At 40.1% G+C, this 24,973-nt stretch overlaps 1 protein-coding gene across 14 annotated transcripts in view; it reads left to right on the forward strand.

Moving 5' to 3' along the window:
* MAP7 (microtubule associated protein 7) overlaps window positions 1–24,973 on the forward strand; it is a 108,078-nt gene that overhangs the window by 488 nt on the left and 82,617 nt on the right. For 5 of the 14 annotated variants that reach the window (XM_085576720.1, XM_085576721.1, XM_085576722.1 and 2 more), the window contains exon 1: window positions 304–10,492. The exons of 5 other annotated variants lie outside the window; for them this stretch is intronic. In XM_085576720.1, the coding sequence (XP_085432846.1) occupies window positions 10,363–10,492 (130 nt within the window). In that variant the 5' untranslated portion in view covers window positions 304–10,362. Of the gene's footprint in view, window positions 1–301; window positions 10,493–24,973 lie in introns of those variants that run through there. 4 more of the 14 variants (XM_021553157.4, XM_085576717.1, XM_085576718.1 and 1 more) reach the window with 2 other exon arrangements.

Below are 24,973 nucleotides of genomic sequence, written 5' to 3' on the forward strand. Positions count from 1 at the left end.
TCCCGGCTCGCCGCCGGTCGTTCGGAAGGCTCCGCTCCAGGGGCTCGGGGTGCCGCGGAGCGCCCGCACGGCGGCGGGGCTGACGCGGGGCGCGGAGCCGCCCGGCGGGGAAGGGGTCTGGAGGGGGCGGCCGCCGGGCTGCGGGCTTTGAGCCGGGTTGAGGTAGCGCCGAGCTCCGGCAGTAAGGGTGGGCGGACAGCCGCGAAACGCTGCTAACGGGGACGGGGTGAGCCCCGGCGAGGGCGGAGGGACGGCTCGGCAGGGTCAAGGTACCTGGTGGCAGCGCCCCGGCGCCTGCCGAGCGAGGCCCGCTGCGGGGCCCCGGGGTTTGGCTGCGTGCGAGTGACGGGCTGTTGCGAGCCCTTCTTTCCTACGGAGAAAGCGGGGAGATGTCCTTGCGTCTCCTCTAAGGAGGGATGCACTGCGAGACCGTTTTAACTCGCTTTTATTTTGGCCCTAAGGGTGAGGAGGGTGCAGGGAGGAGATTTTGGCTTACGCAAGCGGATCGACCGCTGTATCGCTGTTGTAGGAGCAATGCTGTTTGCTTTTGCTGCTTGCTGGACTGTGAAGTATGGGTCTAACTTTCAGTCCTTTCCTTTTTTACCGTCCTCCCCAGTCCCATTCCACTGACCCTTTGCTAGTCCTTCTCTAACATAAGTCCAGATTTATCTCTGAATGAAACAGTGAGTTTTTGTATGAAAACAGCATATGTATAGGCCATATGGCTGTTGGCTGATGGATTGTGTTTTCTCGGTATAATATTTTTAATACATACTTTATGTAATGCAGACATGCAGTCACAAGCAATGACTGTGGGCAGACTCATCCAAGTGTTGTCTTCATTAGACTTAGAAGTATAGAATATAGCTCAGAAATCCTTACAAGTCTCTCCCAGGTATCTCTCTAAAGTTCAGCTTCAGAAAGGATGTGCATATGTATACCTATGTGTTTCAGAGTTTGCAACCACATTGACTTCACTTTCCATGGCAAGAACTGACAGGTTTTTTGAAGTAATTTCTAACAAACTCTTTTCCAGTTCTCTACCTTACATTGCTGATGTGTTTTTTTTTTTTTATTTATTTTTAACTGGATTATCAGTCTTTTTATAATTACATACCAAAACTAGAATCAAGCCAACAGGTGACATGTATTTTGCATATGTTCTGTTTTAAAAGGACTTACGTGCCTAGATTTATTCTGAACTTCCTTTATAGTTTCATTTCAAGCTTATGTGTTGAACTTTTATTCATTGGGACATCTGTAGACCAAAGGATCTGCTTGTATAAGTTCTTGAGTATTTCAAATTTAAATTACTTCATGCTGTCAAAGTTAATTTGAAACTTCTTAGTGAGTGAGATGTCAGAGTTAAACTTCTGTGAAGTTTAACTGTGAGGCTTTTCTGTGACATTTGTTGGCTGCTTGAGATCTTTTTAGGTCTCTTTAGTTATCACAGGGGTTCACAAACAGGAACAACCTCAAAGCACATCAAGCTCCGTGGCTTTTTGGTCCATCCATAAGCAAGCAGATGTGTGTGCCTAGGGAGGGTGATGCAGATGGCTTTGGCTGTAATCTGCTCCGCAAGCGGAACACCTGTGTCTGGATCCGGCTCCTCAGGAAGGTCAACATCCCATCTGTGTTTGGTGAAATTAGCTACCGGTCAAACTACTGCCTCTGTTGAAAAAACAAAGCTCTGTGTGTGTTGTGGTGCGTGGCTGGTTTGTTTCTTTCCTTGCCTTCTGTGGCTACACACATGGACTTTCAGGGCTGATCCTGGGGAAAACTTCAACGTCACCACCAGGGTGTTGCAGAGAGATGTTATAAGTGGCTCTCTTTATTGGCAGATAATCTGCTGCACTCAAGCCATTTACCCCAGGGTGAAGGTGGTGGTTTTTTTTTTATTCTGCCATTCATAAATGTATAGATGGCAAGTGAGTACAGTGCTCAGGGGATATACTAAGTTACACCAGTTAGATTTTTTCAGTCGTAGCTACTCGAGCATCTAATAATGGTAACAAGCTCTTCAGTGATTCCTGAGATGAGAGGGGCCCTCTTGTGGGGAATACCACATGGAGAAGCTTCTGAGGCACCTAATTTTATGGTTGCCCATCCATAAACATAGGCATGTCTCTGCCTGTGAGTGTTCCTCATGCGTGCTCTGGGCTGCCTTAGCCAGCTCTGTGCACAGGTAACAATTTGCTCAAGCTCTGGGATACCAGAGAGAGAACTGTGTGTTTGCAATGTTGCAAAGAAACTTTAATGCTGTGTTTGCGTGTACTGTTGTAGTTCTTTCTTCTAAGTGAGCTTCGTATTACTCTGTACTTTTAGCATCAAAACAAATCTGCCCTTTAAATCATGTCAGTGCCAGGTGGCTTGTGAAAGCTGAAAACTTGAGGTGTTCACTTTTTCACTGCTTTTATATCTGTTGCTTGCTTATCCTGGTATTTTCTCCATCTGAGACTAAATCAAATTTTATCTTGCTGTGTATATTTTTTTTCCTAACAAATAGATAAATTATTAGGGAAAATACAAAAGTGCAGAAAGCATACAGTGGCTGGGAGTTGAAGGCTTGCTCTGGTTCTCGTGGCTCTTTCCCAGCGGTTCCAACGTGTTTTGCTGGGGAGAATTTACACGACGGTGTTGTGACACGCGGGTTTTCTCTCTCTGGCCGGCTCAGGCGGTTCATGCCCTTTCCAAGGGGAGCTGCCGGGTGCAGCTGGTCACTGTGGCCAGAGGAGGGGTGGACCTTGCCCGTGCCCATCCCCGGCAGCGGGGGATGTGGCGGTGCTCGGCACAGGCTGCGGTACCGCCCGAGGGTCAGCTCCGCAAGCAGGGACTGCGGGAGCGCCAGGCGCGGGGAAACGGGGACCGCCGGGAGGGCGTGTGCTCAAAAGCGCTGCGAGTGTCGATGCTTGTGTGTGGTGGGCGTGCCCTAATTTCCATCCGTGATTATCTAAACGTTAGCACAGTGCGAATCCTTTGTCTTTTAATATATAAATCGTGTATCTGCATTTCTTCTGTTGCCACCGCCCCTCTGATGAAAACCTATTCAAACTATGAAATTGTGTATCAGAGCCTATGATTATGTCTTTGGTTCCACATTAACGATTTTTGAGGCAGTACTGAATATACAGAGACTGAGATTTACCAGTACCTGGTGGAATGAAAATGATACAACTAAATTAAATTTAGGTTGAAATCCTCATAGAAGCCGTCCCTCAACTTTAGAAAGCTGTTCAAGTACTGTGTCCGGGTATCTCTGATTGGTCAAATAATGTCTGTGCAAGGACTACACACTATGGAAAAGTTTGAACGAGCCATTCTGTGTGCTTATCGTGTAATAGGAGTCAGGCTGTCTTTCTCCACCCACCTACACCCAGCATTACTAGTGTTAAAAAAAAAAAAAAAGTATGTGTGAAACAAACCACAAGAAACATAAACTCAACAACAAAAACCCAGCCCTGTCTAAAGAAATCCACCCCCCCAAAAAAAATTCAAAATCATAGTAATGCTACACACACAGCCACACAAAAGCCCCAAAGCCAAGCACTGCCACTAAAAAAAAGAGTTTATGAAGAATCAAGCCTGCTAGGTGATGGTCAAACAGCTGGCTTATGCATATTTCCAATACAGAAAGAGAAGTTTTACTAATTTAGTTAAAGTAATATGCATTTTTTTGGGGCTTAATTTTGAAAGCTGTACTTGTGTATGTGCTGTTTCAAACTGCAAAATGTAAATTTACAGTACTGAGATGTCTAATATTTTATTTGCATGATTTATTATTATCCCAGATAAACAAATTTAATACTTTAGAGCTGAAAATTGTTTGTGGTGTTAAAAGTAATTAAATGATCAGATACAGTATTTGCATAATTGAGGCAATTATTTATCTTGCAACAACATACTTTTTTCTCCACTTGAAAAATGCATGTGTAAGTCTACATCCACAATACAAGCCACAGTATGCTGCTGCTGTTGTGCTAACTCTCCTTCTGTATCTGTCCTTCCTTCAGGGAGGGGATCCCCTCTATGTGACTTCTATTAGAGAGATATAGTGGCTTTCCAAGAACTATGGCAGAAAAGGCTATGTGTGTAATGTTCTTTTTTGCCTTACACATGCATGAGAAATTGTGTATTTGTGAAACTGTTCAGGTTTAATTCTGCAGCTCTCCCTTAGTGTTGGTTCTGAAGTCATGCCATATTTTCTTTAATGCAAACAAATAGGCTTTAGGGACAAAGCTTGAAAATATGTATTCTAGGAGATCTGTCAGAGTTCAAGGGAAATAACCGTAAGTTGTCTGCTAAGATGACATGCAGGACTAGGCTGCCTTGCTGTCCAAATAAATGGAGTTAGAAACCCTGACTCTTGTTAGCAATGAGTTTCTTCAGAGAGATGATGGAATGATATGTGCTCCAGAAGGAGAGTCACTCTGAGACTAGTGAGGGAAAAAATAAAGTACTGATGTCTCAAAATATTCCTTTTTTTTTATCTGAAGCTCCCTTTTATCTAAAAGTCCAGAAATCTTGGTCATCCTCTTAAGAATCATGTTGGGAACTAAGATGTCAGGAAAGCACTGGTAATTAACACAGTTCACAGATACTAATGCCAGTAACACAACAATGAAAAAAAAAATTAATTTGGTCTTAGCACAGTTCCTTTTCTGTCATGTCCGTGTTTCTGTGAAAAAGCTTGGAGCCTTGTCTTTGAAGTATTCATTTCTACTGAAAACTTAGTATGTACATAAGTGTTCTTAATTTTGAGTGCTGTACAAATGCTTGGTTCTCTTGACATGTATTAAACCCAGGTATTTTAAAAAATAAGCTTTTTTTTTCTTTTTTTTTTTACAGACAGAAGCAGTGACAACATTGCCCTGGCTATTAGTTGTAGAGCAATTAGAATTCATAACTTCTGTCTTCTACTAAATTCCTGTTTGCTACTGTCCTGTGAACTCCCAATTCCTTGCTACCTTTCCTTATTTAACTGACCATTGCTTGAAGTTACATGAAATATTCTACTATAGAGTCTTATCCAACATAATTCTGTTATATATAAATAAAGAGTGTTGACTAAGAGTGATCAAACATGTTCTTGATTCATCATGGTGTGCCTTGTGCAATGTTTATAATTAGTCATGCTATGCAAATCAATTTAATTAAAATATGTGACAGACTTGTTAATGTAAGTCTTGTATTTGATTGTTTTATTGGTGTGTATATGTGGAAAGTGTTTTTGAATGATGAGACTCTTTAAGTTCTTGAGTTCCTCATGTTCATGTGCCTTTTTGTGCTGATGAGTGAGTTTGACTGAAATAGGGTAGGGCTTCCAGCCTTCTAAATTTTTTCTATGCATGGAAATGCACACAGGTTTAGATTTCTTTGGCAGGAGGAGAAACAGTTAACACTTACCTTCTATCTAGTCACTTCTGAGGAGCTCTTAACAGCCCTTGGTCCAGTGTATGGCACTGTGTGTGTCAGAGGGACAGCAAACTGGGAAGAAGGTTTTCCTTCTTATTCTCTAGCATTTTATATTCTTACTGATTAATTCAAGGGGCATTTTTTCTTCCTTCCTAGAAGGCAAAAATAATAAGTTATTATATCTGATGTTTATATAAACAGTTGTTTTGAACAACTGAAGTTGTTTAAAAACAATTCAGTTACTGCAGTAAAAATAATTGGCTGGTCCTTTATTATCATGTACGTAAAAGTGAGGCCTTAGATCTTTGATGAGAAACTTAGAAACCTCTATAAAGACAAGGTTATTATGTGTTGGTTTTGGAAAACAAGAGGTAAAAGGAAGAGAAAATAGAGAGCAGCAGTGGAAAAAATTAGGTGTGTGAGAGAGTGGTTGACTTAATGGAAGAAAGTGTTTTTTCTGATACAATGGCCATTTTGGCTATTTCCAAGTGAACTGTAGAAAAATACAACATGAGGTGTGGGGATGAATCCTGCCTGCCTTTTTAAGGCTAGTTTTTATCCTAGATTTAAATGGCATAGAAAAGGATGTTTCCAGTCCTTTAATGCTGGATAAACAGCTAAATAGCTGTTTTTTCATATGAGTAGGGAAAAAATAAAAGCCCTACTTTCTCCATTTTTAGGCCTGACTTTCTGATTTAAAACCTAGTGAAGTAGAAAGTAAAGACAGACACATGACTCCTGAAGAAAACTAGGAATAGATTGAGTTTGGAGTTTAGTTTGTGTATTTGTATTCCAGCATATTCCTGTGAGAGATAGGGAGTTGGAGTTAATGATCTTTAGGGATCCCTTCAAATTTGAGATATTGTATAGCAGTGCCTATTTTTAAATGGGTTCATAGAGAAAGCTTTTGATACAGATGCTAATATTGAAAATATGAAAATCTATACAAAATATTATTTGTGTGTTTTGATGATTAGGTACATTGAAGTTTTCTTGTTGTAATGTTTTTGCAGAACAGGGTGGGAGATTTTAATTGAATTTTCCTGACTTTTTTTTTCCAGGAAATAAACATTTGAAACCTAGTTCCCAATAGAACCGTATTGTTTAATGCAGGGAAAACATAAATATCAAAGCAAAATTCTATATCCTTTCTTGTCATAAAAATACAAGATGTATACCTACCTTGCCCTGAGTCTTGCAGTTGTAAGAAAATCAGAAATAACAGTGAAATAGAGGCAATCTGTAAAGGAATGTATGCTAAAATAATATATTTTTTTGATCTATTTCTTGATACAAATACATGCAAGTTGAGGGGAAGCATTCACAAGGTAGTGGCTGTGGAATGTAAAGTTATGTGCAATTCATAATACTCTAAATCACAGTAATGAGCTTCATGGACAGTTTGGATAGTTTTACAGGGAATTAAATAATCCTGTTAATGAAAGAAGATGGCAAATCTGCAGTTCATCCATGATGACTGGCTTCAACTTCCTTTTCATAGGTAAATATATCAAGTCTAAATACCTGATGGTAAAGCAGAAACATCTCTCAGTGTGTTGTCATAAATATTTACATTTCCCATATCATGATATTAGTGTCCCAATAGTTCTTATTCAAGCTGCTGTTAAAGACTGCTGCATATCAGATGATGTTTTGTGCAGGTAATTATACCTATAGAATCCAGTGGGTGTGTTTAAGTGTAATGGTTTGTCTGATAATCAGTTTGCAGGTGTTGTAAAAAGGAAAACTCATGAATGACCCGGTGCCCTCAAGATACAGTTGCCCTCACTCCTTCTCTTGAAAGAATCTTACTCCTTCAGTAAGAGAGCACAGCTGTGATTGTTTTAATACACAGGATGACTAATGGTTAGAGGGGGGGAAAGAATCAATAATAGGGTTTATGTAAGAAAATTGTTTGATTTGTCTTTTTTTTTTCCTTAAGTGTTTAACAGCGTTGTTCCTAAAATTATCCATCCCTTTGTTCCCTCAGGGAAATGTTGCTTTCATCCCAGTTTTCGTATAGAAGCTCCCACGTAGATGAGACAAGGCTGAAATAAGCAAAGCTTTCCTGCTAGAAATACCTCAGGAGCTTCTTTTTCTTCCCTAAACTAGTGGATTAAGGAAGGGGGGTTGTCAGTACAGTCTCTTATGCAGTGCTGGTACCTTTAATGTATGTTTAATGGTATTTTAGGAATGTTTTTCAGAAAAAAAAAATGCCCAAGTGCCTAAAGTTATGAGGGTTTTTTATTATAATGGGTGTCTTTTATATGTAATAGGTTGCATTTCATTAGGCAATTGGAAACATGCTGTCAGCTGGCATAGTTTTTAACCATGGGGACCTTGAAATAAAATCTTGCTGTGTTAGCTGAATGTGCTGTTGATACTTTTCCTCTGTCACCTCTGCATTAGTAAGTCAACAGGAAGCAAAGTGTGCTAACACCTCAGTTGCCTGTGTGTCATTGCCCCAATCCATCTGCACCAGCCCCTGGAACATCAAACTTGGGTTATTGCCACATTTTGTATGGAAGGCAAGTCAGTCCTGTGGGTGTGGGGGATCCTGCAAGGACCAAGGAAGTAATTCTCAGTCCTGTAGCTGTTCTGCATGACTCCTTCAGTAATAGGGAAATGGACATGCTGAAGCAGTCAACATACCTGTAAGCTGGGAAGCTGCTCCAGTCAGGTGTATCTTTTTGTGTTCTTACTTGTTTTGAAATGCCTGTTTAAGAAGTTTCTAATCAAAGGTGATGAAACAATTTTTTAAAGGGTAGAAATCCTTACTTAAAGCAGTGAAAGGGGGTGGAGCAATATTTAATGAAGCTGCCATATAAATATTGTTTTCTATTACTTTTGTTCTGTTCGCAAGTCTTGGCATGTATGAAAAAAGATGGCACCAACTACTGTCCACCTTCTGTTTGTGTGTTTGTGTTATGTATTGTTTGTAAATATGTGTGTTATGTATTGTTTGTAAATATGTGTGTTCTGTTGTGTTTGTGGGAGGCATTAGGTAGATGAGGTTTGAAGAATGAAGCTATTTCTCTTTATGGAATAAAGTAGTAGTGCCTGTATAAATGCCAGAAGACAAATTGCTGAGCCAAAGAGCAGCTTGTGTTAGAGCTTTATTCTTTACTCTTTTGTCCACACCCTGTAGTACAAAGTGTCTCTAACTGCAGACAGATGTCATCGTGTGAAGCTTCCGTATACGCCCAGAGTCCAAGGTGTAGCCAAGAGGCAGCATGTAGCCAGGAGGAAATGCATACTAGAGGTGGGCTCTGGGCTTGATCCTGCAAAATGCTTCTGTTTTGGTTGGATATTTTGTGGCTGTGCTGGAGAGGGAAGAACAGTGCAGCTGAGCCTTCAGGTGGTGCTGTGTTCTTCTCGATCTGCTGTGATCCTGGCTCATGAGCCTGAGATGTGCAAGAACAGAGCTATCCTGCCAACTGAGCATGATCCAGGATTTCTCTATAAAGAGCATCCCAGGCTACTGTGGCAGTCAGCATAGTTCATGTCATAAATTCTGACCCTTCTTCAGTTTTGTTATCTGTGCTGTTGAGGTGATCATATACTCTCAGTTTTCAATGAGCCACCTACAGACTTGTCAGCTAATGTCTGTGCCATCTTGTGGTGACTGATCAGGTTACATCAAGATTCCCTTAAAAAACAAACAAATTAAAAACTAGCCAAAACAAAACAACCCTGAAGTGAGGAAAAATAATGTCCTTTTAAAATTATAGAGTGATTCAAGCTGGCAGTTTTTCTGTGGTAGCATTTTGAAATGGTGAGCACACATTGAATTGAGGTGGAAATGGATGAAGAATGAGGTATCTCTCAGGTGAAGATCCAGCATATTCCATAGTGGCATTTGCAGCTGTGAAGGATGAAATATTCAGACTGTAAAACTTGTGAGCAAGCATTGTGTTGTAAACGGCTAAAGAAAATCCAGAATGCCAGCATATGAGGGAAATCAATTAACTAAAACTACCTGGACTGTTTGGACTTTGGTCATTTTGCATAGTGTGTGGTAAAGGTTGGTGCTGTAAAACTAATGGCATGGTACAGGATTTTCAGAATTTTTTTGCCTTGTGTTTTCCACACAAGCTAGAAATTCTTAATTTTGCGTTTTCACATGTGGAAAAGAATGTTCCAACACCTGCCTGTAATTGTGGGTGTATGCATTCCTAATGCAAAAGGTATGTACTGCATAGGAAGGTGATTAAGGGGGTGGGGGGGCGGTGGCACACACGACACCCAGCACATGCAAATACACAAGAGGACTCATCCTCATTGTTTTAGGTTAAGCTAAAATTTCTAAACATGAATAAGCAGAGGAGCTGAGCAAAAAGCAGGTTCATGCCTGGAGCCTTCCAGGCTTCTTTTCACTCCGTGCTCATCTGCTTGTGCAACCGCAGCTCCATTCTCGCTGCCTGGAGAGGAGGAAGGAGCAGCCTCTGCTGCCGAGGTGCTTCCAGCTCTCCGCAGGCGGGCAGGAGACAGCGTTCCCAAGGCCGGCTCGCCGCAGCTGAGGAGACAGCACTCATAGACCCTCCTTTGATTAGGATGTGTCCGTGTTGTCAGGGCAACTGTTAACAGCGGCGTATCAAATTTTCTCCTCTTGTATTGCGTGCTGAATATTTTAGTGTGCTGGAGCTGGAAGAAGGTGCTGCTGCAAGGAACCTGGAGCTGTGGGCTGGGATCTCTGACTGAACAGGTTAAGACGGCAAAAAGCAGCATCCAAACCAATGTGCCTTTAATTAGGGTTTTTCTTCAAGGAGGGGAACAACTGCAAGCCTTTCGCTGTCGACTAGATGTTGGTATTTGTCAGCTGTTTGCATACTGCTTATCCATAGGGGATCTGTTACAAGTGCTCAAATGAACAGACAGCCTTGCAGCTAGTGGCTAATCAGGGGCTGGAGTTTCTTACTTTTTTTTTAATAAGCAGAAGGCAACAGCAACATGCCTGGTTCAACTACTGCCCTCCGACAAGAGAGACTGAAGAAAAGTGCCAGGCCAAATCCCCCAGGTTTATTCACCATTAATGAAGAGGATGAGCAGCAAAAAAATGGGAATTCCATGAGACTGAAAGGTACGTTGCTGTTTTGCAGTGTAATCAGGGCTGCCTGTGGGATATGATGCACAGCAGTGTTTTATTAGCTCTTCTGTGTGCTACAGAGAGTCTGTAAGTGACTGGTGCAGTTTGGCACTCACAAATGTGCTGTGCAGGATAGATGTACTTAAATCCCCCGGCTTGTTATGCAACCAGCTGCTTTGGCTATGAAGAAAACAATACTTTTTAGTTATTAATCATGTTTCTTCTGGTAGGGATAATGGTCCTGCATCAGAAATATATGAGTGAGTTTCTGTGTGTTTACTTTGACTTCTGTTTACAGTCTGGGTAAATAACTGTTAAAAACAAGGGAAGGCTTGGAGAGTACAGAATGCAATGCCCTCCTGTTATAGAAGACAGCTTTGCCAAAGACAATGTGAAACTGTCTATACTTCCACTCCTGTGCAGGAGGGGCAGTGTGCCTTTGGCAGAATATAGAAAAATACACATTGTTCTAATATGCTGACTTTTTGCCTGACAACAATATTGAACAGAAAACACAAACCCAACAATTGTTAAAGAAAAATATTTATGGTGCTTAAAGTAGGTAAACAGTGGTAGCAGAGGGATGCTGATGGCCATTGATTTATAGCAGGTCTGTCAAGCCTGGGTAGCCACTGTCTGCATTGTATAATTTCATTCCTACTTCCTACATGGATCCTAGTATTTAAACACTTTTAGTCTGGCAGGGATCCTGCTACTTACAATTGTGACTGTAATTTTTTTTTTTTTTTTGTCTTTAAGTGGTTCTATGTGTATGAGCCCTCCTTTTGAGGGGGCAGAGGGAAGGGGTGGATTGTACCAGGTTTTGTTTACAAAACAGATGTTTGTAGCCTCAAGACACTGTTTTAAATTTCAGTTATTACCATTCTACCATGTAACGGGAGAGGCTTGAAAGCATTTAAATAGCAAATTTTTAGTATGTGTATTTATTAGATCTGAATAATTTACAACTAACTGATTATTTTCTTTTTCTGAAGGAAAGAGGTAGCTAGCTTGGTAGCTTTTACAAACAAGTTCATTCAAAACTTGGGTTTTGTTTGTGGGAGTTTTTTGAGTTTGCAGCTTGTACTTTTTTTTTACCTCAGAATGGTAAAAATCTGGTTAGAGCTTCATGATAGAATATACATTGCTAGTCATTCTTAATATCCTTGTTATGTTAGGGTTTTGTATACACAGTTACCTGCTCTTCTGTGTATTTGAAACTGCCCATATAAAATGGAGGTCCAAACTCTAGGGTGAGGTTGAGTTCTTAATGTTTTAAGAAGCATATTACTTTCCTTTATCACCCGCTGGATCACTTCCAGAGTCAACAATCCATAAAGCTAAAAATCAATAATTTGCCTGGTTTTGTTCAATGGCACTGCTAGTTTCCCCACAGTTTGTTGACTTAGCTACTCTTTTCTACTTGCAGGAGCTATACAGATGTGCTTATCCTTTGTCTGTCTTGTTTTAACTGAGATTTGATTTTTGATTATTCCTTTATTTTCTCTTGGTGCTGTGAAATGTAAGCAGATGTATGTGAACAGCAGCACAGATAACAACAAACAAGTTCATGCAGTTCCAAGAAGATAAAAAAAAATTTAGCTTACCTTGACTACTCCTGGTGAGAAATAATATAGGAAATGGTACAAAATATTCTGGAATGATATTAATTTGCTTTTCATGTTACTAAATGTTGAAGATATCACATAGTTTCTCTAGATCAGTGCACGATGTGCACAGTGATACCTGTGGGTGAATACCTGTCTGTGCATTTGAATGTTATCAGTCATTATGTGGGTTTGGCTGGAATGTGGGTGATGGAGAATTCGTGTACTCAGGGTGCTGTTCCTCTCTCCTGGTACCAAGTGCAGCTCTGGGTGATGAACTCACATGGGCTTTAGTGAATCTTTAGTGTCTCTTGTTCTCTTGCTTCTTTACAGGGTTTGCCTTTCTTAGTTCTTTACCTGTTGTTTTTGCTCAGCAAGCACCTGCAGCTACTGAGATGTTTAATTTTTTTTTCTCTCTAGCATATTCTAAGTCTGGGTCATCTTTGTGGGAGAAGGGCTAAATGTCTTCATCTGCAGTTTCTGTTATCATGCTGGACCCGTCTTTGTACAGCAGTTTAAAACCCAAGAGGCCTTTAATGGATCTGATACTCCAAAATAAAGAAGTTCCTTCCTCCATTAAGAGTATTTGAATATCATCACAAGATCTAAAATAATCAATATTTTCATAGTTGAGGTCTTCTCAGAAAACTAAAGCTTGATTAGACTTTCTATGAGAGTTTTTCTGATCTGGGAAACAAATGTTTATATGCATCTTAAAGTGGCTGGCCTTCATGAGGTTTACTGTAAATTTATTTTAGTATTGGCCATTCCTTTGCTTGTCTGTCTTCATTGTAATTGGAGGAGTCTGGTAGGCAAAATGAGTTTGTTTCTTCAGTGAAAACAAATAATGACAATGTTGGAGATATTAAAAATACACAGTGACCTTTATAGCAGTGTGCTCCTGATGTTTCCTTGCTTTGATGTGAACTGTGCTTAGTGCTTTTTCAACAAATATTTTAACTTCCTTTCTTCCTCTTGCCTTTGGGACAAGACCTGCGTATTTGTTATAGGTCTGTATGGCACCCACAATTTCAGGGTCTTGAGATCCTGTTGTGTAAGTAGAAGAGTGCAAATAAAAAAGGATATTGAAAATAATTGTTACCTTTGTTAACAGTATTTATTCTCTTTCCCTGTTATAACATACAGGAATTTTGCAACATAGTGCACTCTTCAAATACAATTTCTATAGGTTTACAGAAGCTTATTCTGCACTTGAATTGGGTTTTGGTTTTGTTACCAGCTTTCCTGCAGTCCTGCAGTAAAACAGATATTGTTTCTGTGACTGAAGAGAATGTGTATATGTGGTTCTGTACATAAATACTTTGAGTGGATTAGTGTTTCACACACAGGATGGATACCTGTACTTAACTTCAGCTTCAGCAATTCCTTGAATTCAGGCACAAATAATTTGATCTGCCTTAGAGGATTTCCCTCCTCTGCTCTGTTAGTTTTGTTCTCTTTGTATGTAGTCTTAAAACCTTACTCAGTTTTATGAAATTTTAAAGTGATGCCTCCTCTCCTTCCTCTTAGGAGGAGGACCTTATCAACTGTTGATAATGTGTTTCTAAAACGATCACTTGATGAATCTGGAAAAGCAATGCTCATCTTTCTGGGTTATGGATTTGATTACTTAACTGAAATAATTATGACATTTGTGACAAATTAATGAAAAGTCTCAATTTAGCTGTGGAATCCTTCACCATCCTGCTCATTTAAAACTGATCAAGGGAGGGTACCTCTAATCTGATGTGTGAGGTATTGCTAATACAAAGCTAGACGTACATGCCTTAGTTTTCTGAACAGTAGCACTGATTCTTTGTCATCTTGAAAACAAGAGAAGGGCTTTTTCCAGTCCTTTGGTGAATGACAGTGATGTTAGTGATCACCAGCAGGTTTTGCCACTGTTGTGTGGCTGGTAATGTTTGTGCATACTGCTCATTTCAGATGAAAGTTTTGTTCTTCCAGAGGGATGGAGGAGACTTCTTCTATCATAACTGTTTGGGTGCTTAGTCACATGTTCTGCATGTATTAGTGAAACATATATATATTTTTTTAGACTCAGATTGTCTAACTATTAATTCAGTTGTTGTCTGTTACTGTATGTCTATACCCAAAGCAGACTTAAGATACCTGAAAGAAAAGGGAACTTGGCATCTTCAAGGGCATTAAGCTGACAGTCCTGGAAACTGAAACTTTATACTTACAAAACAGGTATTGCATGGGGTGTGGAAGTGTAATTTTATCCCACGCTGCAGAGTCTGTGCCTCAGGCAGGATCCAGAATGACAGCAGTTTCTGGCTTTCGCCACACTTTAAACCAGCAAAACTGCCTGGGATGCTGGTTCTCAATGGGGCCTCTTGGTGCTGGTTAGGAGGCTGACCTGTTTGTTTGGGGCAAAACACTGAACAATTGTTAAAGGCTGATGAACTGGCTTAACAAAATCTGGAGGTTTTTCTGACAATGCATAGCCTTATCTTTCCCATCTGCATTTGAGGCAAAGCGAGTGGAAGGAAAGGGAAGGAAACTAATTCTCATTTTGATGCTGGTTGTATAAAGGGGCAGGGTTGAGAATCTGGACAGTGTGTTCTGGTGTCCTGCACCTTCCAGTGAGTTCTGCTCATGTTTCTGTGCACTTCCTTTCTTTCTGCTAGCCAAGGCCAGGAGAAGAGGGGTCCAAAAGTATCTGTGATTCTTCTGGACATTTATTTACAGAATTACAGGAAAAAGGTGACTTGGAAGGGACCCGCAAGGATCATTGAGTCCATCTCCTAGACCATCACAGGACCATATGTGAGAATCACACTATGTGCCCAAGAGTGTTGTCCAAACATTTTTCAAACTCCATCAGGATTGGTTCTGTGACTGCTTCCCTGGCAAGCCTGTTCCAGTGCCCAATCACCATCTAGGTGAAGAACCTTTTTGTAATTCTAACCTAAACCTCCCTTGACACAACTTCAGGCCATTCCCTCCGGTCCTGTAATTGGTCAGCATAGAAATCAGTATCTGCCCCTCCTCTTCCCCTCACAAGGCAGTTGTAGATTCCAATGAGGTCTTTTAAAATGCCTCTCAAAGCTTCTATGAGGTACATTCTTTAAAAAGCCCTACATTCATTGCTTACAGTGTAGCTGTTCAGGGTATAAAAAGGAACTTGTGTTTTTTTTCAGGAAACTGCTGCCTCTTTGTAGGGACTCCCCAGTCATAGCTGTAGGTGCCAGGTACCAGGAAGCATTCAATTTTTAACCATGACAGAGAGATCCTAACATGAAATAATTTATAAGCAGTAAAGCAAAGAGACTAAACTGGAAGTCTGGGGGGCAGCAGGGAATGTGTCTACAGACCAGTGGAGCAAATCAGATTTGTTCAGTCCCTCTGGCTTTCAGAAAGTCCAAGGTCTGAGGACTTGGCTTGTGCTGTAACACAGCCTGTTCATCAAAGTGTGTGCTGGGATTACTGACAGTGCTTATCTGTGCTGGGTGAGAATCATCTTGCACTTCTAGCTCAGCCCTGTGAGAAGAGGCTTCCACTGCTGATTCTGGAGGATTGTGTTCAGTTCTTTTGGTGACTACATTTTGCCGGGGGGGAAACAGCCTGTGGTCTATTCATGGGCTCAGGGAGCATACTTGACACTGAGTACATTGATGGTGTACTCAGTGTAGTAAAAAGTAAAAAAAAAAAATACAATTATGATAGGTTTGAAAGTTTCAAGTTACTTGTTAAAGTGCATTCAGTTGAACTTGGTATGTGAACTAGGATAATCCCTTTTAAGGAAAGTCTGAATTTTGCAAAATAGCTTTTGTAAGTAATTGGGGTTATTTCAACCAAGATCTAAATGATCACTGTGTTCAGCAGGTGATAAGAACAGGATGCAACCTTTGACTACTGTGCTTGCAGGACAGGGTGCTTGTTGAAGTTGCAAAAAGATTGGTGTTCAGTTCATTTCAGATAACTCTCAAGAAAGCTTTTGTATAAGAAACGCCACTCATGAAAGATTGATAGGAAGCAGTGGAGTTTTTCCCTATTCATAATTACCTCTGTAAAAGTAGTGACTTTAAAAGCCTGGAATTTGGTATATGATTCTGTGTGGAAAGTAAATGTAAAGAAAATGTAGGTTCATGGCCGTTTCTTATGGGGGAAAAAGAGAAAGCTGGAAAGTGATAGATCTGTCCAATAATCCTGAAATTCTGAGGTCTTGTTGCATTCATTTCTCCCTGAAAATATGCAAATAATACTCTTTTGAGGACTTTATACAGTAACACTCTGGAATAAGTTGACAGCAAGAAGAAATTGATTTCTTGTGCTGCATTACACACACCTAGGTACTACCATTTTTTATTTTGCAGTGAAAAATTGAGGGAATAGCTAAGCTCATGTTTTTAAAAGAAATATGTTGCATTTCTGTCCCCTAATGTTTTTGTGATTGTGGTTTTGTCAAGAGTCTTTGTGTTCTTGCTGTCGTTTGCAAAGCTTGCTCAGAAACTGCTGTATCTGTTCACTCCCTCTAAGTTGGCTTTGTACCCAGGTATGTAGCAGTCTGAATTTATTTTTTAAGGGAAAAGCTATTGTCATATTGAACTCCAGAGAAATTAATGAGCACTGGCCTAGAGCGATGCTTGTGGCCATGAGTGGTGATGGAGCTCTATGTATTACCAGGATCAGCTGATTCAGTGGGAGTACATAATTTTTCTTCCTACACAAGCTCACATCTGTGTGTTCTTTGCTTTCTCGTCTACCTACAGAATAATTTTTCTGCCTTTTTAATTTTTTCAGGCTTCTTTAAATTCAATCTGTACTTTACAACTGGAGACCTTGTTTTTCTGTTCTTTGAGAATTAATAGTTCTGAATGACAGCATCTCAAAAGAGTCTCAAGGTATTATCAGAAGTCTCTTCAGAAGTGATTTGTGGATGTGGGATTTTTTGTTGGTTTGGTGAGACATGCTATGGTATTATTTAATCTAGTCTACCCAACCTCAGACCACAACAGTAATGTTCCAGAACAAATACCACAACGATGGATGCAATTTGCACTGTTTTAATAAGCTGCCTTCAGTCACTGAAGGTGCATCTCACAGTGCACTGTTTTTGCAGCCAAGCACTACTTGAAACTCAGGAGTTTTAAATACATTGAGTTGAAGCATGGTTTGAGTGAACACACTGTCTGTGGGTCAGATTTGTGTAATGAATGTAAGAGACACTAAGGGACAATGTTTAATAAGCAAATAAAAGTGCAGATTAAATACCAGAAGTGAAATTAGGGAATATTCTAAAATTTGGACTTTGAAGACTTGCTGCTCAAAGTAAATTATTTTTATTTTTCAGCAGAGTGGAATCACATTTACTAAATTCTGCATAAAACTCCTATTGAGATTTATAGGTCTGACTATGAGAGCCATTAAATAACTAAATTGTCCCAAGCCCCATCATAATGTATAGATGTAGCTTTAACTGCTTAGTCAAGTTCAAGGGAGGAATTACTAGGGGTAGTATGCAAATGGTATAAATTTTCTTTTTATGCCTGCAGTTTCAGAGGAGAACCATTTGAATGCTAGCTTCACTTTCTCCTTTAAATGATTAACTTGCTGATAATGGCTAGAGTAAACGAAGTTCCAGAAGGCAGGTCACTGCAGCTTAACCTGGATGTAGGTTTCTCCAGAAGGCAGAATTGTGTCCCTGTTGTAGTGGAGAAGACAAGGGATTTGGAGCAGGCTATACTAGTGGAAAACTGAACTGTTTTGTTACTACTGGCACAGGCCTGTAGCTGTACTCCGTGTTTTTCTGCTGGGGAACTCTGAGTTGTTTTGAATAAGATTAATACCTTCTGTAGCTTCAATAGGATGGTGGTACAAGATTGCCTTTTATAGTCTGTTGAAGTTTTTGTTCCCTTTTATTCTGGACTAACAGATTTTCATCCACTTGTTTCAGATCTGTTGAAGCCTAGTTTTGCACTTCAGGTCTCTGGAGGAAACACAGTTTTTTTCTCAGGGATTAGCTATATTTCTGCACATTTTTATGCACTTTATCTGTGCAGTTGTCAACAAGAAGAAACCGGGTTTGGAATTAACAGTTGGAACAAATGAAGCACAGGTATCTGCTGAGATGTAAAATGTGGCAAATAGCAGAGATTCCAAATTATAGAGGTCTTCCAGTTGATGCCTATCACACAGGAATAAAAATTTGGTTAGATGAAGCACTCTTTATTTTCTGGTACAAGTGTCTGTAGAGATGGCTTCAGGGAAAGCAGGAGTTTCCCATTAGAACTCACATTTGTGGATTTTCAACTGGTCTCTAATCTCAGAAAGTGGTCTTTGATAGTGCATGTTGGAGGCCAGATCTACAATCAGCTTAATTACTAGGAAATTTGACTCTCTGCCTCGTGTTCTGAGAGTTATGCAAAACCATCAAGAAGCCAGGAGAAATGGTCAAGGTACTGGAGTTCCCAGAAGGGACTCAATATACTTAGAGACTGAATTTGTAGTTTGGTTGCTGGCCATGTGCTCATCAGTCTTTATTGCTTTTGTTTCACACCAGTCCAGTCTGAGCCTCCATTAATGTGAGCTCTTTGCACAGAGGTTGATTGATTTTCAGTCAACATTCTTCTGAGCCTTCCTCTTGTATCCGAAGCTGACATAGGACCAACTGTCCTTCAACAATCTGGCACACAAGGCACAACTGCTCACAGATCTCTTCTGTGCTCTGCCACTGGATTTTTGTTTAGCATTGAAGGGCTATGGAATGAGGCTGGTGCCACAGCACACCTCTGCAGGAAATGCTCCAGCTGGTGAACTTTGTCTTCAGAAGAGCTTTGCTGCAGCATAATGCCATACTCACCTCCTATTGCTTGGTATGCTGTGCTAAAAATGTGCTCTTTCCTAATCAAGAATAGGGATGCTCTGTGAAAGATCTGAGGATAGTCAATGACAGAGAAAACATTAGGAAGAATTTTTATCATCTTTCTCCTGGGAGGCAATAAGGAAAAGGATTGAGGAAGTAACTCTCAAAACTAAGTTTTCTGTAGGACACTTGAATTCTGATTTGATTGCTGAGAATACAATTGTAGTGCTGATGCCCTAGGCAGATAGTCTGACCAGTTGAAAGCCCAGTGAAAGATCCTCGATCTAAAATCTCACGATACTCTAGAACATTTTGTTAGATGTGCTGAAGAGGCTTAGGTCAGGCTGTTTTTTTTTTATTATTGAATTCCTGATCTTTTTCAGCTTCATTTTAAACTCCTGCCCAGGAAAGGCTTATTATAGAAGTGCTGACAGAACTTGATTCATACTGTTGTATCTTAGTGTACAAAGCTATCTTGTTTCTCAATTCTGCTTCAGGAAGCTTTTCTGAAAGCTGTTTTGGAATTGCAGGTTTATCCAGTTACCCGCCCTTGACATAAGAAGTCATTCTTTCACACAGCCAGTTCTGGCTTTAGGTTCTTTCCTTTATTCAAAGTGAATTGCCTCATCACCTTCATGCTGACTAAATGCACTGGTGAAAATTACAGTAGTGAAATTTGGCTTGTATGCTAAGACACCACATCTGAGCTGTTTCTGAAGACAGATGTCATGTCAGTGGAGTTTGCACTAGTTTATAGTGCAGGAGTGGCAGTGTGATGGAAAACAATGTGATGAGCTTTCTTGCCCATCATTTCTTCTTAATTGTAACTGTGCTTTCATTGAGGAATGTACACCCTGCCATGTATATGCAGTCCATACAAATTCTAGATAATGCTACTTTCACTTTTTGTATGCATTTCCTTTCAATAGAAAAATGAAAATGTGTTTACCTCACTCTTATTCCCTGCAGCAAAGGAAGAAAAAATTGGGTTTTTCTAAACACAAACAACCTTTTCTAGCCACCTAGCTATGGTAGTGATGTGTTTAGTTGCAGTCTGAACTGTAAAATAAGAGGTAAAGAAAAAAGCAGATGGCAGTTGCCATCTGTAAACTAGAAAAGGACAGCAACAACCAGCTGCTGAGTGAGGTATTTGCAATAAAACCAGGCTGCAAACCAAGTAATTTGTGCATGTTGTGCCTGGGTTATCACTGTTTTGATACGTTCTTATACTTCCCATTTGTTTTGTTGGTTTTTTTTTGGTTTGGTTTGGGTTTTTTTTTTTTGTTTTGTTTTTGTGGGGTTTTTTTGGTTTTTTTTTTTTTCTGAATTACACTGCAATGTTATTACTTCTGTGCTAGTATTTTTCTCTACCAGGCTATTGCCAGTTTTAGGAAACACAGTTATAATAGTTTGTGTCCAGGGAGTTTCTATGAGCCTCACCATCCCTGTGAGTTAGGTAGAGTTGTGGTGCTGTAAACCTTATCTCACATGCTCAGTGTCACTGAAGGCTGCATGTAGCACAGCCTGGCTTTTCACCAGTGTGTTCAAATTAAATCTTTGTAGTCAGTAACTGATGCAAAGCAGTACTGTGCAGACTGGGGTGCTCACGCAGAATACAGAGATGCTTGTGGATGCCTCCTATTTTGGTTAGGCTTTTTAAAAATTCCTTTCAGATTTTACATGTTTGTGGCATCTGCATGATGAGCAATATTCCAGGACTGAAATATTTAAAATGATAGTATGATGGTTTTATCTTCCTTTCCTGAGAAGTGAAGACAGCATCTCCATGATAATTGTGTTGCAGTTCTGAACAGGCCCCTCACCCCAAGGTTTGCAGAGGTGATTTCTGCTCATTTTTTAGCTCTGAAAACAGGCCCTGCTCTTGCCTGACTGTAAACAGTTCAGTGTGTTTTGCTGCTACTAGCAGTTTCTTTTAAGGGAACTCTTCAGTAATCTCCATGAAGATTTAGCTTACACTTTGAGAAAGTGCTGCTGTTTAGTCTTTCTTTATACTCCAGGCTTGGATTATGGACTTTTCTTAAACTTGTCCTAGGATTTCTTTTCAAAAAGATATAGATAATTGCCAGTAGCAAGCTCTTATCCCTAAAATCTAGTCCCAGATGGTTAAACTGAGGGGTTTGTTTTCCTATACATCAAGGCACAAAGGTTTGCTGATGTCAAAGTTTGCCAGCCAGTTTTCAGTAGAGTTCTTGGGCAGGGGTACTTTTAAGATGTCATTGGCCTCTTCTGTATTTCTGGCTTTTTTGTGTGGGAGGTGTGGTTAGTTCTGTTCTGTTTTATTTTTTAAGTAGGGGAAACAGCAGCATGGGTTTGTAAACCTGATGCATTCCCAGGAGCATTCAGAAGCAAGAGAGTCTGTGTTAGGGAGAGAGGTTATGCTCCCTCTTCCATTCACTTTCGGAAGCCTTTTCATGGCTCCAAGGAGTGTGATTTAACACACAGCTCATCCAATGAGTCACATAAGCAAACTTCTGCTCTTGAAATTATATGAGCTAACATAGATTTAGAAGGAAACAAGGTAGGGAGCAACTTCATGAGAAGGTTCACTTCTACATTTCTTGGGTTGGTAATGTTTTATGATTGGAGTGAGCCAAGATACTTCTTAAAGCATAGTGAGTTGGTAGAGTTACTGCATGCTTATAATTGAGATGTTCTGTAAGTAACTTATGTTCAGAAGTAAACAGAATCCAATACCTTTAAGAAGAACAAGATTTTGTATTTTCCTCTGTGGTTATAAAACCTGTTATAATGTTTGTCTGAGGAGAGGGGGAGGCATTTGCTTACTTTTGAAGGACTTTTGCCATCCTTATTGTCAGCAAATTCTCTTCATAGAATATCCAACCTGACCTCACTTTTGGTGGACTTAGGTAGTATGGAAGTACACCAAGCTAGGAGGATGGGGGAGAGTGAGAATTACAGAAGTCAAGAGAATCACAGAATGGTTTGGGTTGGAAGGAACTTTAAGGCTCATATAGTTCTGACCCCCCTGCTGTGGGCAAGAACGCCTTCCATTAGACCAGGTTGCTAAGAGGCCCATCCAGTCTGGTTTTAAGCACTCCCAGGGATGGGAAATATACAGCTTCCATGGGCAACCTGTTGTAGTGCCTCACCACCCTTACAGTGGGGAATTCTTTTCTAACATCTACTCTAAACCTATCCTACTTCAGTTTGAAGCCAATTCCCCCTTGTCCTGTCACTACATATCCTTGTGAAAATTTTTTCTCCAGATGGCATAACAATATATTTATAAAAACTGAGGCATGTTCTTCACTTGAGGAAAGCTTGTTTTTCAGTTTTAAAGCTGCTGCCTTCTGAGAATGGCTATTGGAAAATAACCAGTTATTGATTAACAGTCTCTCTGAGACCTGTGCTGCAATGACTGCCTTTTCTCTTGGAAATTCTTGTGACTTACAGAAAAAATATAATGTCTAGTAGCATTTACAGGAACAGTATCTATTTCCCTCTCTGGGGAGAGGGAGCTTTTTTTTGCAGAACATCCTGACAATAGTGATTATAATAAGAGCTTTCCCATCTGATTCAAATATTTCATGCTGTGTGGGGATTATTGAATATTACTCTGTGGAAAAACAGTCAGCCAAAGAAGTTCTAATTACTTACTGGCTGAGCAACAGTGCACCTACTTTCCATTCTCTGCACAAGGTTTTCTCCCCTTCTTTTCGTCAAACTTTCCTTTTGCTTAAATGGTCTTTAAGTAAAACCAGTATTTATTGTATCCTCCAGAAGGACTTAATATGGAGCATAACATATATATGTTTGTGAGGTACATACCACAAATACTTTTTTTAACAACATGTTTTGCCTGTAAATTTTTTAGAAGACTTTGTTACTTGTAGATATTAAAAGATGTGAAATCACTGTGTGCATGTGCTTAAACCTCTGCTCTCTATTGCGCTCTTGGATCTTTAAATGGGAAAATCCAATGAGATCTGGCTTTTCTGTTATATAACACAGTTGTGCAATTATAAATGCTAAAGCCATGTTCCAAATACCTTCATTTTGTGCTGCACTACAAAGCAGAGCAATGTTGGATTATGTTTTATGCTTTGCTTTTTAAAGGGAGAAAAATAAAATGAGGAAAATCAGGAGTCTGTTGGTGTCCTGCATGCCTTTAAGATTAATTGGGACTTTGTACTGAAAGAGAAGCTAATTTGTGTTGAATACAACTGGCTGCTGAGTAAGTGGAGCGTTGAGGCTTATGTTAATTGGCAGTTGTGCCTTTTCTGCTGTTTCCTGGTGCTGCACTCGGTGACCTGGTTGGGCTGGGCTGGCATGGCTTGTGTCTGGTCGGAGCTGCTCACACAGTGCTGCTTGCAGAGTGGGGCTGCTTTAATGGGACACTTGCATGGCACGATGGTCATGGTGCTCCCAGCTCTGCCTGTCACGTGCCAGTAGAGCCAAGAGCTCTGCGTGCTGAGGTGCTGGTGGCCAAGCAGAGGGAAATGGAGATTGCCTGCCAGGCTGGTCTGCTGGCTCTGCTGCCCCTGCATCGGATTGCCTATTCATGGACTTGAGATGTAGATATGTACAACATCATCTATGCAGTTTGAGTATCTTTTGGTAAATTTTGTAGACACAGAGCTGCCTGGTCAGCCTGGGAAATAACACATTTTTAAGTATTTCCATTCCCTGTTCCATCTGGGTAAGACATTCTAACATATTATAGTGTAGTTTGTGATTTTGGTGAAGCTTATTGGTTAAACTTTTTTCATCAGTGGTGTTTGTATTTCTGCTGGCTGTGGGTACCTTTTGTAGGATATCTTAGTACCTTGGAGGTACCTTTCCAAGCAAGGACTGCTGTGGCTGCTGCTGACTGCTGTGACTGCTGCTGTGCTGTGGTTATGTGCTTAGTGCTTTTCACATAGAGAGAAGCCTTTGTCCCTGTATCTGCCCTTGAGCCAGTAGGGTACTACCCTTCACTCACAAACTGTGACATAGGTGCTTGTAAGGCATCAATGACAATGCTTCCAATACTTGAAATAGATTATTTGAGAAAGAACAATAGGTAAATATTGCTAATAGGTAAATATTACCCCCAAGTAAACAAAGTAGGAACACTTATCTATGGAGGAGATGGGGTTTTTTGGTTTGTTTTGAGGGTTTTTTTTAATCCTTAAACTAATACAGATATAGACAGATTATTAATGCCAGAGAAGTGTGGAAAGAGGTTACACTATTGATTGCATTACAGGCTTTGGCAAAATGAAACACAAAGCTTGTAGGCAGGAATTCTAGATCCTGTTCTTGCTCTATTGTGTCAAGTACTTTCCTTCTAAGAAAGTGGCAAAAAAGCTCTGCTAGGCTATTACCTGCTGTAGTTAATTCTACAAATAGATGGACACTGTAGTCAGGAAAGATATCCCATGGTATCAGTTGAAGTCCACCTAGTAAAGGAATTATGTGCTTCTGTTTATGAGCACTAAAAAGCTAGATGTCATGTATGTTCCTTTCCCGTTGTTTTTAAAACCTTTTCCAAAGGTCTTTTAATAAATTCTTTGAGTAGGAGTTGAAATAAAAACAGGGCTTATTGAACTTGAAATATTTAAAATATTGCATGGGATAGTTGCAATTGAATGGTTTACTCTTGTCAGAGCTGTAAATGTTTTGCACAACTGTAATTTTGCCCTGTGTAGTTGTAACTCACAAGTAGTACAGAGCTCAGTTTGTCCTAAGAAGAGCTATGTGTGGGGAATTTTAAAGCTGTCTCACAAGAAGATGCATGCTTAGGCTTGTGCAACACTATTAAAAAGGCTGGGCCAACTTTGTCCATGTTGTCATTCTTCTGAAGCAAAGTAAATTGAAAAAGTAGCAAATCTGACCATGCTTAAAGCATTTATATTCTTCTCTTGTTAATGGACTGAAAGCACTTATTCCCCTCTCTGGATCTCTCTGGCTTTATTGAACTGAACTGCATTTTGCAAGTAAACAATTAGTGGCGTAATTCTTGTTTGAAAAAATAACCATACAATATCCATTTCAAAGAATGAGGACGCTCCCAAG

Source organism: Lonchura striata, chromosome 3 (genome assembly GCF_050655825.1).
Source record: "Lonchura striata isolate lonStrDom1 chromosome 3, ASM5065582v1, whole genome shotgun sequence".
NCBI lineage: Eukaryota > Metazoa > Chordata > Aves > Passeriformes > Estrildidae > Lonchura > Lonchura striata.